Below are 20,227 nucleotides of genomic sequence, written 5' to 3'. Positions count from 1 at the left end.
AGTCACAAACACAGACTAGTTCCATATCCAGAGAAGACCAGATAGGTATAGTCTTTCGCTAGGCTCTCAAGTGCTGGAAGGTTTCTATGTTACGTGGGAACTGGGGAAGTAAAGACACGTCCCGAAAGCTAGATGGAACCATCACCATAAATATCTGCCATCATGTTCTGGGCAAGACTTGGCAGCAGTTATGTCTGACCACTGCTCCAGCAGATAACATAACGACCGCAGTACCTTCACAGAATATGGATAATGCAAGCCATTACGACGAGAGAGAACTTATGATAACACTTTTCAAAGAATTGATACAGTTTACCCTTGTGTGCTAATATGACCTTAGAGCTTGGGCAGAACCGTCAGTTTATGAGCAGAGGAAATATCCGAGTGACGTAGATGTCCAGAGGTGATGGGAGGGAAATCGCTCAGACTGGGTCCTACTGAGGACAACAGGTGTGGGTGATACAGTGTGGTAGGTGATGGGTATATATAGCTGGCTCCACACTGGGGTGTTGCAGGGGAGGGGGGAGATTGGGGAGGCGTCTGGGGAGATGTCCCCATTGAACACAGTTATTCCTCCCCGTTTTATATACCTCACCTCCCCAGTACTCATGCCATCGCTCTCACCTCTCCCTCCCCGCCTCCCTCACCTCCCCAGTACTCATGCCACCGCTTTCACCTCTCCCTCCCCGCCTCCCTCACCTCCCCAGTAATCATGTCACCGCTCTTACCTCTCCCTCCCTACCTCCCTCACCTCCCCAGTACTGATGCCATCGCTCTTACCTCTCCCTCCCTACCTCCCTCACCTCCCCAGTACTGATGCCATCGCTCTTACCTCTCCCTCCCCACCTCCCTCACCTCCCCAGTACTCATGCCACTCTCATCTCTCTCCCAACCTCCCTCACCTCTCCGGTAACTCGACCTCCACTCTCACCTCTCCCTCACCTCCTGGGCTCTCCTGCTACCACTCTCACTTCTCCCTCCCCCTCTCTCACCTCCTGGGGTCTTCTGCTACCACTCTCACCTCTCCCTCCCTTTTCTTTGGCACCCATGTCACCACTCTTGTTTCTCCCTCATCTCCCCGGGACTCCAGCCACCACTCAGATATCCTCTCACAGCTCTCACCTCCCTCCCTCCCCACACACACACACACACACACACACTTCACATGCCACCTCTTTCCCTCTCCCTGCCAGTCCTTCCTCCCATTGTACGTCTCGTGGTACTCACCTCTAAAATCAGTCACCTCACCAAACCTGAGCCTCGTAGGAAGTCTTGGAAACCCTCTCTGAAATGTGTCAGACCATCCAGAACCCTGGGAGTCCAGCAGGAAATGTGAGGAGCCGAAAGAAAATCTGGGATAGTATTACCAATATAGAGAAACACGAGGTGGAATATAAGAAGAAGTGGCAACACTGACAAGTCTGAAGAGGTGTCACAGTCAGTAGTGGAGGGGGGGGGGATCCTTAGGTCTACAGTCAGTAGTGAGGGGGAACCTTGGGTCCACAGTCAGTAGTGAGGGGGATCCTTGGGTCTACAGTCAGTAGTGAGGGGGAACCTTGGGTCTACAGTCAGTAGTGAGGGGGAACCTTGGGTCTACAGTCATTAGTGAGGGGGAACCTTGGGTCTACAGTCAGTAGTGAGGGGGATCCTTGGGTCTACAGTCAGTAGTGAGAGGGAACCTTTGGTCTACAGTCAGTAGTGAGGGGGAACCTTGGGTCCACAGTCAGTAGTGAGGGAGAACCTTAGGTCCACAGTCAGTAGTGAGGGGGAACCTTGGGTCTACAGTCAGTAGTGAGGGGGAACCTTGGGTCTACAGTCAGTAATGAGGGTAAACCTTGGGTCTACAGTCAGTAGTGAGGGGGAACCTTGGGTCTACAGTCAGTAGTGAGGGGGAACCTTGGGTCTACAGTCAGTAGTGAGGGTAAACCTTGGGTCTTCAGTCAGTAGTGAGGGGGAACCTTGGGTCTACAGTCAGTAGTGAGGGTAAACCTTGGGTCTACAGTCAGTAGTGAGGGGGAACCTTGGGTCTACAGTCAGTAGTGAGGGGGAACCTTTGGTCTACAGTCAGTAGTAAGGGGGAACCTTGAATCTACAGTCAGTAGTGAGGGTAAACCTTGAGTCTACAGTCATTAGTGAGGGGGAACCTTGGGTCTACAGTCAGTAGTGAGGGTGAACCTTGGGTCTACAGTCAGTAGTGAGGGAGAACCTTAGGTCCACAGTCAGTAGTGAGGGGGAACCTTAGGTCCACAGTCAGTAGTGAGGGGGAACCTTAGGTCTCCAGTCAGTAGTGAGGGGGAACCTTGGGTCTACAGTCAGTAGTGAGGGGGAACCTTGGGTCTATAGTCAGAAGTGAGGGGGAACCTTGGGTCTACAGTCAGTAGTGGGGGGGGGAACCTTGGGTCTACAGTCAGTAGTGAGGGGGAACCTTGGGTCTATCAGTCAGTAGTGAGGGGAACCTTGGTCTACAGTCAGTAGTGAGGGGAACCTTTGGTCTACAGTCAGTAGTGAGGGAGAACCTTGGGTCTACAGTCAGTAGTGAGGGGAACCTTGGGTCCACAGTCAGTTGTGAGGGAGAACCTTGGGTCCACAGTCAGTAGTGAGGGGAACCTTAGGTCCACAGTCAGTAGTGAGGGGAACCTTGGGTCTACAGTCAGTAGTGAGGGAGAACCTTGGGTCCACAGTCAGTATGTGAGGGGAACCTTGGGTCTACAGTCAGTAGTGAGGGGAACCTTGGGTCTACTAGTCAGTAGTGAGGGGGAACCTTGGTCTACAGTCAGTAGTGAGGGGGAACCTTGGGTCTACAGTCAGTAGTGAGGGGGAACCTTGGGTCTACAGTCAGTAGTGAGGGGGAACCTTGGTCTACAGTCAGTAGTGAGGGGGAACCTTGGGTCTACAGTCAGTAGTGAGGGGAACCTTGGGTCTACAGTCAGTAGTGAGGGGGAACCTTGGGTCTACAGTCAGTAGTGAGGGGTAACCTTGTGTCTACAGTCAGTAGTGAGGGGGAACCTTAGGTCCACAGTCAGTAGTGAGGAGAACCTTGGGTTTACAGTCAGTAGTGAGGAGGAACCTTGGGTCCACAGTCAGTAGTGAGGGGAACCTTGGGTCTCAAGAGTCTTGTAGTAGAGGGGAACCTTGGGTCTACAGTCAGTAGTGAGGGGGAACCTTGGGTCTACAGTCAGTAGTGAGGTGAACCTTGGGTCTACAGTCAGTAGTGAGGGGGAACCTTGGGTTTACAGTCAGTAGTGAGGGGGAACCTTGAGGTCTACAGTCAGTAGTGAGGGGAAACTTAGGTCCCACAGTCAGTAGTGAGGGGAACCTTGGGTTACAGTCAGTAGTGAGGGAAACCTTGGGTGCACAGTCAGTTGTGAGGGGGAACCTTGGGTCTACAGTCAGTAGTGAGGGGAACCTTGGGTCTACAGTCAGTAGTGAGGGGGAACCTTGGGTCTACAGTCAGTAGTGAGGGGGAACCTTGGGTCTACAGTCAGTAGTGAGGGGAACCTTGGGTCCACAGTCAGTAGTGAGGGGGAACCTTGGGTCTACAGTCAGTAGTGAGGGGGAACCTTAGGTCCTACAGTCAGTAGTGAGGGGAACCTTGGTTTACAGTCAGTAGTGAGGGAGAACCTTGGTCCACAGTCAGTAGTGAGGGGAACCTTGGTCTACAGTCAGTAGTGAGGGGGAACCTTGGGTCTACAGTCAGTAGTGAGGGGGAACCTTGGGTCTTACAGTCAGTAGTGAGGGGAACCTTGGGTCTACAGTCAGTAGTGAGGGGGAACCTTGGGTCTACAGTCAGTAGTGAGGGGGAACCTTGGGTCTACAGTCAGTAGTGAGGGGGAACCTTGGGTCTACAGTCAGTAGTGAGTGGGAACCTTTGGTCTACAGTCAGTAGTGAGGGGGAACCTTGGGTCTACAGTCAGTAATGAGGGGAACTTTAGGTCCACAGTCAGTAGTGAGGGGGAACCTTAGGTCTACAGTCAGTAGTTAGGGGGAACCTTGGGTCTACAGTAGTAGTAAGGGGGAACCTTGGGTCTACAGTCAGTAATGAGGGGGAACCTTGGCTCTACAGTCAGTAGTAAGGGGGAACCTTGGATCTACAGTCATTAGTGAGGGTAAACCTTGAGTCTACAGTCAGTAGTGAGGGGGAACCTAGGGTCTACAGTCAGTAGTGAGGGTGAACCTTGGGTCTACAGTCAGTAGTGAGGGGGAACCTTGGGTCTACAGTCAGTAGTGAGGGGGAACCTTTAGTTTACAGTCAATAGTGAGGGGGAACCTTGAGTCTACAGTCAGTAGTGAGGGGGAACCTTAGGCCCACAGTCAGTAGTGAGGAGGAACCTTGGGTTTACAGTCAGTAGTGAGAGAGAACCTTGGGTCTACAGTCAGTAGTGAGGGAGAACCTTGGGTCTACAGTCAGTAGTGAGGGGGAACCTTGGGTCTACTGTCAGTAGTGAGGGGGAACCTTCTGTCTGTAGTCAGTAGTGAGGGGGAACCTTGGGTCTACAGTCAGTAGTGAGGGGGAACCTTGGGTCTACAGTCAGTAGTGAGGGGGAACCTTGGGTCTGTAGTCAGTAGTGAGGGGGAACCTTGGGTCTACAGTCAGTAGTGAGGGGAACCTTGGGTCTACAGTCAGTAGTGAGGGGGAACCTTGGGTCTACAGTCAGTAGTGAGGGGGAACCTTGGGTCTACAGTCAGTAGTGAGGGGGAACCTTGGGTCTACAGTCAGTAGTGAGGGGGAACCTTGGGTCTACAGTCAGTAGTGAGGGGGAACCTTGGGTCTACAGTCAGTAGTGAGGGGGAACCTTGGATCTACAGTCAGTAGTGAGGGGGAACTTTAGGTCCACAGTCAGTAGTGAGGGGGAACCTTGGGTCTACAGTCAGTAGTGAGGGGGAACCTTGGGTCTACAGTCAGTGGTGAGGGGGAAGTGTAGGTCATCTCAAGAATCAGACAGCCTTTATCCAGGACTCTTCCCCTTGCTAGTGTTTGTTCATTGTGGGGTCAGTGGGCGCGTAGTGGGGAAGGGAGAATCTTCTCCCTTGAATCACGACCTGGTTGGGGTTTAAGGCTTTACTTGTTTAGTGTATTGCATTGTGTATTGTCACTGGCTGCACGTGGTTTGGAGATTTAGGTGCCGGGAGGGACCAGGCCTGGATGGTCCTGGGTGGACGGGAGAGACCACGCCTGGATGGTCCTGGGTGGACGGGAGGGACCACGCCTGGATGGTCCTGGGTGGACGGGAGAGACCACGCCTGGATGGTCCTGGGTGGACGGGAGGGACCACGCCTGGATGGTCCTGGGTGGACGGGAGGACCACGCCTGGATGGTCCTGGGAGGACGGGAGAGACCACGCCTGGATGGTCCTGGGAGGACGGGAGAGACCACGTCTGGATGGTCCTGGGAGGACGGGAGAGACCACGCCTGGATGGTCCAGTGAGGACGGGAGAGACCACGCCTGGATGGTCCTGGGAGGACGGGAGAGACCACGCCTGGATGGTCCTGGGAGGACGGGAGAGACCACGTCTGGATGGTCCTGGGAAGACGGGAGGGACCACGTCTGGATGGTCCTTGGAGGACGGGAGGGACCACGTGTGGATGGTCCTGGGAGGACGGGAGAGACCACGCCTGGATGGTCCTGGGAGGACGGGAGAGACCACGTGTGGATGGTTCTGGGGGGACGGGAGGGACTACTCTCACTCCTTCGTCCTCACTCACCCATCACCTCCCCTCCCCTTCCACTCTCACCTCCCCTCCCCCTCTCACCTCCCCTCCCCTCCCCTCTCACCTCCCCTCCCCCTCTCACCTCACCTCCCCCTCTCACCTCCCCTCCCCCTCTCACCTCACCTCCCCCTCTCACCTCCCCTCCCCTTCCACTCTCACCTCCCCTCTTCGCTCACCTGTCCCCACACGTCCCCTTCCACTCTCACCTCTTTTCCCCTCACATGTCGCCACCCTTCCCTCTTGTTGGAGGGCCTGCAGTCAGACCCTCAGGCAACAGATAACACAACCAGCTCGAGGAAGGCGAGCGACACTGTGGAGTAAGAAAATGTTCAGAGATCTTTCACAGCCATTACTAATGCGGGAAAGGAATTGAGTTACTGGGAACGGCTGAAAACACGGAGGCTATGCTTCCTGCAGCTCAGACGGGAGAGGTATGTCATCATGTACACCTGGAAGATCCTGGAAGGTGTGGCTCCCAACCTACACTCGGAAATAGCATCCTGTTGTCACACCTGGCATGGAAGACTTGGTGAAATACTATGTACATCTCAAATCCAGAGGTGCCGTATGGACTAAGAAAGAACACCATAAACATGCGGGGCCCTTCAACACCTCGCCATGTACCGTCAGAATCATCCTGGTATGTACGGTAGAGAACACTGGACTGGACGAGTACCTACAATGTGTACCAGACCAGCTTCCAACACCTTGTTCGACCCAGCAGCCTGGGCCCAGCCCGGGCTGTGGGGATGAAGACCCACGAAGACTGCTCAAGGTAACTACTGCAGGGAGAGCCATCATTACAGAAGGGAGAACCACAACTACAGAAGTGAAGGATTGTCATCATGGCTTTTATTTCCCTTGTAGTTCTGGCCCTGCCTTCTGTAGTTCTTGCCCTTCCTTCTGTAGTTGTGGCCCTCCTTCAGTATTTCTGGTCCTCCCTTCTGTAGTTCTGTCCCTCCCTGCGGTAGTTGTGGCCCTCCCTGCAGTAGTTCTGGCCCTCCCTATAGGAGTTCTGGCCCTTCCTTATGTTGTCCCCCCTCCTTCCTTCTTTTGGCCCCCTCCCTCCTTCTCCTTTTGTTGGCCCCCCTCCCTCCTTTTGTTGGCCCCCCTCCCACCTTCTGTTGTTCTTCCCTCCCCTCTGTTGTCCCCGCCCCCTCTCTCCTTCTGTTGTTCTGCTCTTCTCTTCACTTCTCTCATTCTATGTATTGTCTTGTCCTCTCTTTCTGCCTTACCGTTGAAATGTGGGTGAGGGAGGGGTATTAAGGATGTGGCAGGGGGTTGGGTTAGGGAGGAGGGTACCTCATTTCCTATATATGAGGTGAGAGGGAGAGAGGTATTAGGTATGAGGGTAAGCTTGGTTCTCTGACTGCTATATGGGCCTGCGGGCTGCAGCTTCTAACAGCTCGGTCGACCAACGAGCCAACCCAGCAGTGTGGAGGACCCAACCTTGGTTGTGGGGTTAGAAGACCCCCCCCCCCCGAAGTCTTCCCCAGGTAGCTTGAGTCCTGTGCTGGTGGGATGGCCTTGACAGAATTCCAGCCAAGGGTACACACACACACACACACATACACACGGCAGTTTTGGCAATAAACTGCTGACACGCCCACGTCACAGAGACCTCCCTCCCACTGACGCCCCTGCACCAGGAACCGCCGTTCGTCACCTCCCACAGGCGACCTGTCGTGGTGTGAGCTGGTGCTGACGGACACAAGACCAGGCCTGTACCTGCCATCGTGAAGTTCATAAACAGCGTGTGAACAAGTGCATAACCTTGCAAGTGAACAGCTCAGTGTTCTGTTGGTTATGCTGTAGTAACTGTTCATTACTTAATATTCCCCGAAGTGTATAATGTATAAATGTTACAGTCTAGTCTCTTAACATATTTCTGTGTCTGTCACCCTGTCTCTCTACATGTACCTCACTCACGTACTTTTCCAAATCGTGGAACTCTCCAGCCTCACCATGTTTGATTACTTAACTAGTAACTATCATGACTTCCAGTCCTGTAATGTCTGTAATACCTCAGTTGTATATTTTCAGCCGACTGCCTCCGTAAATCCAGTAAACCATTGTTTATTGATTTATATTATTTATTTACATACTAGAGTGTGTGTGGGTGTGTATCCACACATACACAGGAGTAAAGAAATAATACGTGATATGCGAGGTTAAGAGACAAGGCAACTCAAGTATAAAACTCTCTCCCCGTCACACACACACACACACACACACTGTACCAGGCAGGCGGCCGACCAGCCCGCAGCCCACGCCGTGTCAGTCTTCACTGCCCTGGTCACTGGTCTGATGAAATTCATCCAGTTGTTCCTCACGCAGTTGAGCCCGGGTGCAGCTCTCCCGCCTCCTTGCTTCAGTACGCTGGTGTAACCCAGTACGTGAGTCAGCCGTACCCGCTCTCCATCCTCCTTGTGGAACTGCTTAGCAGGTGTTCTGCTCGACCGTAGACGTGCCGGAATCTGTTGCCAATGGAAAGGCGTTATTAGCCTTTATATGGACCAAAGTTTGATTTGCAAAATTTGTTTTCTGAGTTTAGGAGTGTGTGAAAGAAGTTGAAGAGTCAATATGAATGAATTAAGGTTATTAGGTTTAGTAATGGAAAGAGACAAGGTAATTGGAGCGTGAGTTTAGATGGAGGGAACATGGAGGAAGTCAAATGTTTCAGGTACCTGGGAGTGGACATTGGAACGATTGGAGCCATAAGGTGCGTGAAGGGGGAAGTAGTTCCTGGGTGCATTGAGGAATGTGTGGAAGGAGAGGTTCATCGTACGTAAGAGTAAATATGGGGATGTTTGATGGTGCTGTCGTCTCGTCGGTGATGTATACATGCGAGGCTAGGGCCGTACATGGCAGAGTATGGAAGAGGAAGAGGATTGTGTGAGTAGGTTGGTGTAGGATAGGATGTTAGGGTAGGAGATGAGGTAGTATGAAGAGAATATATGAGAGCTGAAGATGGCATGTTGGTATGGTCTGCACATATGGAGGTGATGATGAGGGTATACACTTCATGTTGGGGAAAGAGGGAATAATTGACAAGGGGGAACCAAGGAGGAGGAGGAGGTGGGAGGCTGGAGTGAAAGATGTTCTCCCGAGTGGTCGGGCACTGAACGTGCAGCAGGGTTTGAGGCTTGCAAAGGACAAAGCGAATTTAAGATATATGGTATAGAGGGGGCAATGTGCCGTAATGATGTCGAACCAGGGCGTATGAGGTGGTCAAGGGAACTACAGAAAGGTCTCCCCGTGGGGTCTGGTTTGGACAGGGGGCTGTGGTATTATTGCATTACACACCACAGTTAGAGAGTGGCAGTAAGCGAATGTTGTCATTTCTTCGTCTGTTGCTGGCGCAAACTGGCTAACGCGGTAAAATAAAGACGGCTTAACCTTAGATGAGATCCTCATGTTGCTCTTTCCTCTGTTTCTTCTTTCGGACGGTAATACAGAGGTTGAGGATCTCCAGCTCTCCCTCTCCTACCCTTCTTAGTCGCCTCCTTCGACTTGACACACCGGGGGAGCTTGGGCAGGATTCTGTCTCCCTTATCCCAAGCCTATGTCGGAGCAGTAGGGATAGTTGTATAGCTGACACACACACACACACACACACACACACACACACACACACACACACACACACACACACACACACACACACACACACACACACACACACACACACACAGACGAGACGTTTATCCTTTGTGTTACTTGAGCATCCACAGCTCAGGACTGCTAAGTTAACTAGTTACAATTTAGACCTTCCAATACTGTAAAGTCTCATCTGCGACTTTTCAACCGAATTATTATTATTATTATTATCATTATTATTATTATTATTATTATTATTATTATTATTATTATTATTGTTGTTGTTGTTGTTGTTGTTATTATTATTATTATTATTATTATTATTATTATTATTATTATTTCATTTATTATTATTTTCTTTTCTTTCAAACTATTCGCTATTTCCCGCATTAGCGAGGTAGCGTTAAGAACAGAGAACTGGGCCTTTGAGGGAATATCCTCACCTGGCCCCCTTCTCTGTTCCTTCTTTTGGAAAATTAAAAAAAAAATAATGAGAGGGGAGGATTTCCAGCCCTCCGCTCCCTCCCCTTTTAGTCGCCTTCTACGACACGCAGGGAATACGTGGGAAGTATTCTTTCTCCCCTATCCCCAGGGATTATTATATTATTATTATTATTATTATTATTATTATTATGATGATGATGATGATGATGATGATTCTTATTATTATTTCATTATTATTATTATTATTATTATTATTATTATTATTATTATTATTTATTATCATTATTGTTATTATTATTATTATTATTATTATTATTATTATTATTATTATTATTATTATTGTTGTTGTTGTTGTTGTTATTATTATTATTATTATTATTATTATTATTATTATTATTATTATTATTATGATGATGATGATGATGAATCTTATTATTATTTCATATTATTATTATTATTATTATTATTATTATTATTATTATTATTATTATTATCAACACATCATGAGAAACACGATGGAGGTATTCACAAAGGTTCTGGATGTTTATGCCAAGTGTGCCAGGTCAGCCAGGCTGATGGGGAGTTACTTGGGTTTGCGGGCCGCGGCTGCCACCAGCTTGGTCGATCAACAACCCAAATCACTTCCTGGGGCCCCCAGCTCAGACTGTAGGGATGGAAGACTTACAAGTCTGGGCCAGGTTAGCCTAACCCACAGCCCCACACTGCCTTCACCCCTCCCCCATTACCTTCCCCCAACCCATCTTGCCCTCTTCAAGCCCACCCCAGCCCCTATGCTCGCCCTCCTCAAGCCCACCCCAGCCTTTCTTCTAGACTTCCTCAAGCCCACCCCAGCCTCTCTTCTAGACTTCCCCAAGCCCACCCCAGCCCAACCCCATCCTCTCTGGTCTCACCCCGGTCTTTCCCTCGCCCCACCCTATTCCTTCCTCAAGCCTCACCCCAGCCCCTCCTTCCCCCGCCCCTCCCCAATCTTTCTGTTGCCCCGCTCTGCCCCTCCTCCAGCACCATACAGACAGACTCATCTACCCCGGGAGCGGGACATTACCACAGTAAGAAGAGTTTAATTTACGTAGTAAACAAGGTAAGGGAGAGATGTGCACATACATTATGATCCCCCCCCCCGGCTGGCCTCACATCCATGTTTGTACCATAGAGACGTCATACCTACGTCATATGTCATCCTATACAGGTGGTCAATTACTTATGGTATGAAGCACATGGTAGCATAATTAGTTTTCAGAGTAGGAAAACCTTGAAATTTTTGGCAAGTAGTGAGCGATGGAAGTGTTATGTTTATGTATATATACTTGGGGAAGACAAATATTGTGCCTTACCATTTTCGTTCGTGGCTGAACAATAAGCCAGGACGATAGGTCGTCTGGAACGTATTACAAACATACCCGTACGACGGTAGACTCGGGAAACATTATATATCATATATCCAAATATATTTCAGATGAGCTCATCATTTTGGTCGGGCATCATTTTAACCCCTTAAAATTTTCAGTACGACCCCTGAACACGACGCGACGCTACGACCCTTGGTCACAGTGGTCTGACCTTGAATGGTTAGGGCAGAGAACTTGCCACCCCTCTACCCCGTTGTCCCCACCCTCGCGCTCAGCTGAAAAATCCTGGCGCGCAACGCTGGGTTTGTCACGAACACCACCATGCTAACATTGGCCAGACTCATTAATGGTTCATGTTGCTACACACCATAACAAATACGCTGAAGAATGACTCATCCGTTATGGGTGAAAGGCTGAGAAGAGAGACGAGATACCAGAGCCATGGACGAAAAACGGAAAATCTTCAGGCTCCCCGAGTTCATACAACCACAGAAAACGAGAATATAAGCACTGAAACCGAGCAAGGTAACCAACCCTGCCTAATAAGGAGAGGAATAAATGTTCAGAGGAAGAAACGAAGTCGCTTATCATGAATCATTGGTAAACCGTCTGAACAGGTTGCTCAGTCTACTCAGGCGGAAGAACTTACATACCTTGGCTAAACTGTACGGCCACACGTCACTTCCCTGTGTATATTGCACAATATCCCATCCTTTTGCAGTCTTCAGGGGAGGCGTAGCAAAGATAGAAAACGAGATTACCTTGCCTACAGACCGAGCTGTGCATGTCCAGTATTTATTGATGTTCTAGCATTTCATGCAGTGCTACTGCGGGAATGAAAAATGGATGCCAGCTTCTGTCAACTGACTTCTTATGTGCCCCCTGCTATTAGCTCGACCACAGAATGCTTGGTAAAGAGATTGGCTGGACACGGTAGAGAGGCTTGTGATGAGAGAGAGGTCACGTGATTATTGTCTGGCTGTTTGCCACTCAAGGGTGGGATGTTGTCATATCTGTTTCTTTCCTTACACCGCGATGCTTTGGAACTCAGTACACCCATTTCCCTCCCTGCCTAATGCCCGTCTAAAACATTTTTTTTTTTTCTCCTGTTCCGTGTTTTCTCTTTCGTTTGTTTTCCATTCAGTTCCCTTAAGGATAGCTGACCTAACTGGCATCATAGGAAGCTAACAGAGTACCCTCATAAGGTTTGTTTTGGTAGAGAAATATGAAGTTTCTTGTCTTCTGCTCTACTGTTGTGCTATGGTAACGTTCCCGGCATACATTGGATGCACCAGATCTCCTTGGCTGTTCCATTCCTAAATATTCCAAAGACTTACTGACAGCGCCAATCCGTCATCCAGTGGATATTTGATAGGGAGAGAAATGAGCAGCTCCCCCACAAGGAGTTGGACCAGGTAGAAGAGCCACATGTGCTAGTGTTATGTCTTTGAGAAGAACAGTCAAGAACAGGTTCATTGTTGTCAACTGAGAGAATCAGGTTAGCACCTCCCAGTGCACCACTAGCTCAAGCACCTGGTTCTGCTTCAGTGGCAATATTATATTTATTTAACACCTCTGGCCTGGGGGAACGTGGAGCCAGATGATTGCCTCCATTTACCATTTACTTTTTACAAAGAAGTTAGACTTCGGTCATGATATGCAGATGCAATATTCTTTGTAAGGTCTACACCATCATGTCTAGAAGGACAGGTGAGGGTACACGCTTTTGAGTAATCTAGACCAGGCACAGTTCATTGTAAACGAGAGGTACTGCTTCCGGATCTATTTGGAGCAGAGGTACTGCTTCCAGACCCACTGTAGAGCAAAGGTACTGTGTCTAGATCCATTGTTGGGCAGAGGTACTGCTTCCATACCCGATGTAGAGCGGAAGAACTGCTTCCAGATCTATTGTAGAGCAGAGATACTGCCTCCACATCCATTGCAGAGTAGTGGTACTGCTTGCAGGCCCATTATAGAGCAGCGTTACCGCTTGGCAATGCAACTAGCATACAGTATGTATGTGCGGCCAAAGGATACATAGTGAATCACGGTAAAGCAGAAGGACCCAGGCAACAGAGGAACAAGATAACCACTGTATAATCCCTGACACCAGCCCACTGCCGATGATTAGGCCTACGCTAGAGCATCCAACAGTCTGTGGCATCAGCTACCCGGCTGGAAAGATTGAACTCAGACAGTGCTGCTGTGTAGGGAAGGTTCACGTAACGTGGCTTTCCTTTCTTCTTCCAGTTGTGTATGTGCTCTGGACCTGACCTTCTGCCTCTCCCTCTCTCCCACTGACCTGCCCCAGGGGTTTCCGTCCACTATTCTATCCTCTCCCTCCGTCCCCACATCACGATTTTCCCGTAACGAGTGAAAGTAAGTGGGTTATCCTCAGCCGTTCTTCGTTCGGTGTGATGCCTTGAGCCAGATGCGCCAGAAGGATTGTTACACTACCCGGATGGAGAGAGAGAGAGAGAGAGAGAGAGAGAGAGAGAGAGAGAGAGAGAGAGAGAGAGAGAGAGAGTAGGTAATGATGCAAGTGTTGTACCTTTGCCTCATTACGCCTCCGCTATCTGTCAGCCGCTCCATCTTTGAAACCCTCAAGTCTAAGGTGTTAGATTCCTAGGTATGATGGCGTGCTCTCTGACCTGACCCTTTAAGGGCCAGGTGAAACGTCATACCTCCAGATCTTACCGTCCTGCTTCAGGGGTTGAATGGAAGATAATGGGTGAGCCTTTGCTGTCGGGCCGGCCGACGCCCACCTCTAGCAGCTCCTTGTTCTAGGTTAGGCTGGACACGACCCGCCCTTGTCCTTTTTTTTTTTTTTTTCTTAACGATCTGGGTGACAGAAGTGTTACCCTTGTTCTGGGGATGCTATAGACATGGTACCATTACCAGCTTGGCGCTTCACATTAGTAACTTTCTGCTAAACAAGAAATAAGCAGTAGAGAGCATACATGGCCCCAAATGGAAAGTAGCGTTCTAGTGTTGAGCGTGAGGCGGGATGTGTAAGAAATTGGCCGCAGGAAAACTGGTTGGATGTAATGGTCATTGTGAGACATGAGTAAGGTAATGTTAGATTTGTGATGTGGCTGTGTGGAGAGGCTGGGATCAGGGATGTTCTGGTGATGAAGCACACACACACACATTGCTTTTGATGAAGCTTGTGGTGAGGACGTCTTGCTTTTGGTGAAGCTTGTGGTGAGGACGTCTTGATGTGGCAGCAGGCATACGCACACCAGACTGTGTGGTGATGCTGGCAGTGATTACGTCTTGGTAAGGCAGCAGGAACACACACACACACACACCCACACTTACACACACACACACACACACACCTGGCAGTGTAATGAGGCTGGCAGTGATTATGTCTAGTTGGGCAGCAGACATATACAAACCTAGCAGTGTGAAGAGGCTGGCAATAATTATTTCTTGTTGAGGCAGGAGGGACACACACAGATCTGAGTGTGTGGTGAGGCTGGCAGTGATCATGTTTTGTTGAGGCAGCAGACGTACACACACCTGGCAGTGTGATGAGGCTGGCAGTGATTATGTCTTGTTGAGGGAGTAGGTACACACACATACACACACACACACACACACACACATCTGACCGTTTAGGGAGGCTGGCAGTGATTAGGTTTTGTTGAGGATGGAGGCATACATACAGTACATGTTTTCCTCAAACATGTTATTTCCAGCACTCACTCTCTTTTGTACATTCACATTAGTCCCATGCATCACTGTATGGGACTACCTAACCTAGCAGATAGTGACTAGTATACACAGGACCTCTGACCTCTCACCCAACCCATGAGTCACCTCAGCTTTCATGGTTCCACATGCTGCCATCTCCACTCCCAAGTATCTAAAACACCTCCTCTTGTCAAAGTTTTCAACATTCAAGCAAACCTCAGCTAGCTTGTCTCTGTCCATTGCTAAACCTAATTATCTTGCTTTTGTTCACATTTACTCCTGACTTTCTCTTTTTACGCACTTTCAAACATAGAAACCAATTTCTGCAGTTTCTCACTCGAATATGCTACTAGGGCCATGCCATTAACAAACAATAACTGACTCACCTCCCAAGCATCCCTACCCCTGCCAGATTGCAGACTAAGTTAACCCTCTCCCCAAAACTCCCACAGTGATTTCACTCACTTCTTCATTCATAGACAGATTGAGCATGAAATTATTATTATTATTAATTATTATTGTTAATTTTATTATTATTATTATTATTTATTATCATTGATTATTATTTTATTATTATACTTGATCACCACCTCCTGCATCAGGAAACAAAGAATGGTCCATCCACTCATACACATATATACATAAACGCCCATACTCGCACATATACATACATGTACATATCAACATATACGTACATATACATACACATACACAGACATATACCTATATACACATGTACATATACTTGCCTTCATCCATTCTTGGCACTACCCCTCCCCACAGGAAACACCATTATCATATTAGTATTATTATTAGCCACTTTAGCCAGTTTATAGCTGACCTTTGAGCCTAGTTTGGGTCATATTGAGTCAAGTCAAAAAGACCATGTTTACTACACACTCGTCTTCATTGAATTAATCTTCACAAGCTTGTCATCTTCACTAACTCATGTCTTCACTATGTCCTCCTCTTAAGGACACCTATAGCTTCATCATACCCATATCTTCATTACACCTTCTCTATCACTGCATCCTCACAATACCTTAAATCTTCACTGTCCTATTATATTCACCACATCCTTACCTTCACTAAGCTGGAATCAGTATGTTGAACTTCATTACACCCTCATTTTGACAATACCCTTATCTTCATTAACCTAGGTTTAAGGTTTGCCATCATCCTTAAACCCTCATCTATGCAAAACCCATGTCTCCTGCTAGCTTTGAACCCTATTCATGATCCTTTTTCCACTGTACCATCATCTTCTCATACACTTATCCTCACCAAGGGAGGTCCATTATACTCCTCTTCATTTTACCCTCCTCTTCACATTCTGTATCTTTTACTAAGTTAGATTCAAGGCCAGCAATGAACTTTTCCACACACCACACCACACACCATAGAGTACCAGAAAAGTTAATCAGAAATCAAATAGGTGACTTTCTACAGACGAGAAATTACCTAAGTGAGAGGCAACACGGGTTTAGAAAGAGGAGGTTATGTATGATGAACCTTTCACATTTCTAGGAGAAAGTGACAAAAGGGACAGCTTGGTATATTGTTTGTATCTGGACAGCCAGAAAGCATTTGATGCTGTACTGCATGGGAGGCTGATTAAGAAACTGGAGTACTAGGCATTCATAAGGGGGAATCTCCTCCAGTGGATAGATTACCTTAGTGAAAGAGAACAAAGGACACAAATCAGGGGAGCCTTCACCATATGGGTCAAGGTGACCAACACAGTGCCACAGGGTTCTGTACTGGGACCATTACTCAACTTTGATTACTCCAAATGACACGCTTGAAGTTGTAAACTCCAGCCTAAATATGTTCACAGATGATGCAAGGGTTCATGAGGAAAGGCAAGGAGGATTGCAACAGCTTAAATGGGGAACTAAACAGTGAGAATGGAATAGAGTGAAAGAAGGCCTCAGTATGATTAATATTTTGCTGGAGATAAGCTACAGGATACTGTGGGTGAGTAGGTCTTCAGGTTGACATCATCTTTAACTTATGGCCAGGCTCCCATATTCAGAGAATAGATAAGGAGACAAACTGTCTGCTGGCAGATATAAGAATAGCTATCAAGTATGTGGATAAGGGAATATTTAGGGAGAAGTTCATATCCTACAAGAGGCCAAAATTAGAACATGCTTCTAAAATTTGTTCACTGCACCAGAAGTATATAGAACTAATAGAGAAGGTCTAGAGAAGGGCAGCAATGATGGTAACAGTTAAAGAGAGCCAAGTTGCAAGGAAAGGCTAGAGGCTTCAAATTTGCTCACTTTGGAAGAGAAGAATTTGAGGTGACATGCTCACAAGCTGTTTGAAAACAGATTAATGACATGGGCAATGAATAGTTCTTTGAGAAATGTAGAGATAGAGCAATCAGTGGGCATAACATGAAACTGAATATGATACTTCTTAAAAAATGATTTACAGACGAAGAATGGCCCATCCACTCATTTTTTTTTTTTTTTTTTTTTTTTTATACTTTGTCGCTGTCTCCCGCGTCTGCGAGGTAGCGCAAGGAAACAGACGAAAGAAATGGCCCAACCCACCCCCATACACATGTATATACATACGTCCACACACGCAAATATACATACCTACACAGCTTTCCATGGTTTACCCCAGACGTTTCACATGCCCTGATTCAATCCACTGACAGCACGTCAACCCCGGTATATCACATCGATCCAATTCACTCTATTCCTTGCCCTCCTTTCACCCTCCTGCATGTTCAGGCCCCGATCACACAAAATCTTTTTCACTCCATCTTTCCCCCTCCAATTTGGTCTCCCACTTCTCGTTCCCTCCACCTCCGACACATATATCCTCTTGGTCAATCTTTCCTCACTCATTCTCTCCATGTGCCCAAACCATTTCAAAACACCCTCTTCTGCTCTCTCAACCACACTCTTTTTATTTCCGCACATCTCTCTTACCCTTACGTTACTTACTCGATCAAACCACCTCACACCACACATTGTCCTCAAACATCTCATTTCCAGCACATCCATCCTCCTGCGCACATCTCTATCCATAGCCCACGCCTCGCAACCATACAACATTGTTGGAACCACTATTCCTTCAAACATACCCATTTTTGCTTTCCGAGATAATGTTATCGACTTCCACACATTCCTCAAGGCTCCCAGGATTTTTGCCCCCTCCCCCACCCTATGATCCACTTCCGCTTCCATGGTTCCATCCGCTGCCAGATCCACTCCCAGATATCTAAAACACTTTACTTCCTCCAGTTTTTCTCCATTCAAACTTACCTCCCAATTGACTTGACCCTCAACCCTACTGTACCTATTAACCTTGCTCTTATTCACATTTACTCTTAACTTTCTTCTTTCACACACTTTACCAAACTCAATCACCAGCTTCTGCAGTTTCTCACATGAATCAGCCACCAGCGCTGTATCATCAGCGAACAACAACTGACTCACTTCCCAAGCTCTCTCATCCCCAACAGACTTCATACTTGCCCCTCTTTCCAAAACTCTTGCATTTACCTCCCTAACAACCCAATCCATAAACAAATTAAACAACCATGGAGACATCACACACCCCTGCCGCAAACCTACATTCACTGAGAACCAATCACTTTCCTCTCTTCCTACACGTACACATGCCTTACATCCTCGATAAAAACTTTTCACTGCTTCTAACAACTTGCCTCCCACACCATATATTCTTAATACCTTCCACAGACCATCTCTATCAACTCTATCATATGCCTTCTCCAGATCCATAAATGCTACATACAAATCCATTTGCTTTTCTAAGTATTTCTCACATACATTCTTCAAAGCAAACACCTGATCCACACATCCTCTACCACTTCTGAAACCATATATATATATATTATTATTATTATTTTGCTTTGTCGCTGTCTCCCGTGTTTCCGAGGTAGCGCAAGGAAACAGACGAAAGAAAATGGCCCAATCCATCCCCATACACATGTATATACACACACGTCCACACCCGCAAATATACATACCAATACATCTCAATGTACACATATACACACAGACACATACACATATACCCATGCACACAATTCACACTGTCTGCCTTTATTCATTCCCATCGCCACCTCACCACACATGGAATACCATCCCCCTCCCCCCTTATGTGTGCAGGGTAGCGTTAGGAAACAACAACAAAGGCCTCATTCGTTCACCTCAGTCTCTAGCTGTCATGCAATAATGCCCGAAACCACAGCTCCCTTTCCACATCCAGGCCCGACACAGCTTTCCATGGTTTACCCCAGATGCTTCACATGCCCTGATTCAATCCACTGACAGCACGTCAACCCCGGTATACCACATCAATCCAATTCACTCTATTCCTTGCCCGCCTTTCACCCTCCTGCATGTTCAGGCCCCGATCACTCAAAATCTTTTTCACTCCATCTTTCCACCTCCAATTTGGTCTCCCACTTCTCCTCGTTCCCTCCACTTCCGACACTTATATCCTCTTTGTCAATCTTTCCTCACTCATTCTCTCCATGTGCCCAAACCATTTCAAAGCACCCTCTTCTGCTCTTTCAACCATGCTTTTTTTATTTCCACACATCTCTCTTACCCTTACATTACTTACTCGATCACACCACCTCACACCACACGTTGTCCTCAAACATCTCATTTCCAGCACATCCACCCTCCTGCGCACAACTCTATCCATAGCCCACGCCTCGCAACCATACAACATTGTTGGAACCACTATTCCTTCAAACATACCCATTTTTGCTTTCCGAGATAATGTTCTCGACTTCCACACATTCTTCAAGGCTCCCAGGATTTTCGCCCCCTCCCCCACCCTATGATTCACTTCCGCTTCCATGGTTCCATCCGCTGCCAGATCCACTCCCAGATATCTAAAACACTTTACTTCCTCCAGTTTTTCTCCATTCAAACTTACCTCCCAATTGACTTGACCCTCAACCCTACTGTACCTAATAACCTTGCTCTTATTCACATTTACTCTTAACTTTCTTCTTTCATACACTTTACCAAACTCAGTCACCAGCTTGTGCAGTTTCTCACATGAATCAGCCACCAGCGCTGTATCATCAGCGAACAACAACTGACTCACTTCCCAAGCTCTCTCATCCACAACAGACTTCATTCTTGCCTCTCTCCAAAACTCTTGCATTCACCTCCCTAACAACGCCATCCATAAACAAATTAAACAACCATGGAGACATCACACACCCCTGCCGCAAACCTAAAAGGCAGCAGGTTTGGATGGTATTGCAGTGGAATTTATTAAAAGAGGGGGTGACTGTATTGTTGACTGGTTGGTAAGGTTATTTAATGTATGTCTGACTCATGGTGAGGTGCCTGAGGATTGGCGGAATGCGTGCATAGTGCCATTGTACAAAGGCAAAGGG

At 47.8% G+C, this 20,227-nt stretch overlaps 1 protein-coding gene across 6 annotated transcripts in view; it reads left to right on the top strand.

Moving 5' to 3' along the window:
- Positions 1-6,212: 6,212 nt before the first annotated feature.
- LOC139760474 (uncharacterized) overlaps positions 6,213-20,227 on the top strand; it is a 236,446-nt gene continuing 222,431 nt past the window's right edge. For all 6 annotated transcript variants that reach the window (XM_071683751.1, XM_071683749.1, XM_071683748.1 and 3 more), the window contains exon 1: positions 6,213-6,485. In XM_071683751.1, coding sequence (XP_071539852.1) covers positions 6,228-6,485 — 258 coding nt within the window. In that variant the 5' untranslated portion in view covers positions 6,213-6,227. The remainder of the gene's footprint in view (positions 6,486-20,227) is intronic.

The sequence above is a fragment of the Panulirus ornatus genome, chromosome 37 (assembly GCF_036320965.1).
Source record: "Panulirus ornatus isolate Po-2019 chromosome 37, ASM3632096v1, whole genome shotgun sequence".
NCBI classification, from domain to species: Eukaryota; Metazoa; Arthropoda; class Malacostraca; order Decapoda; family Palinuridae; genus Panulirus; species Panulirus ornatus.
This window is presented reverse-complemented; position numbering and strand designations above follow the sequence as displayed.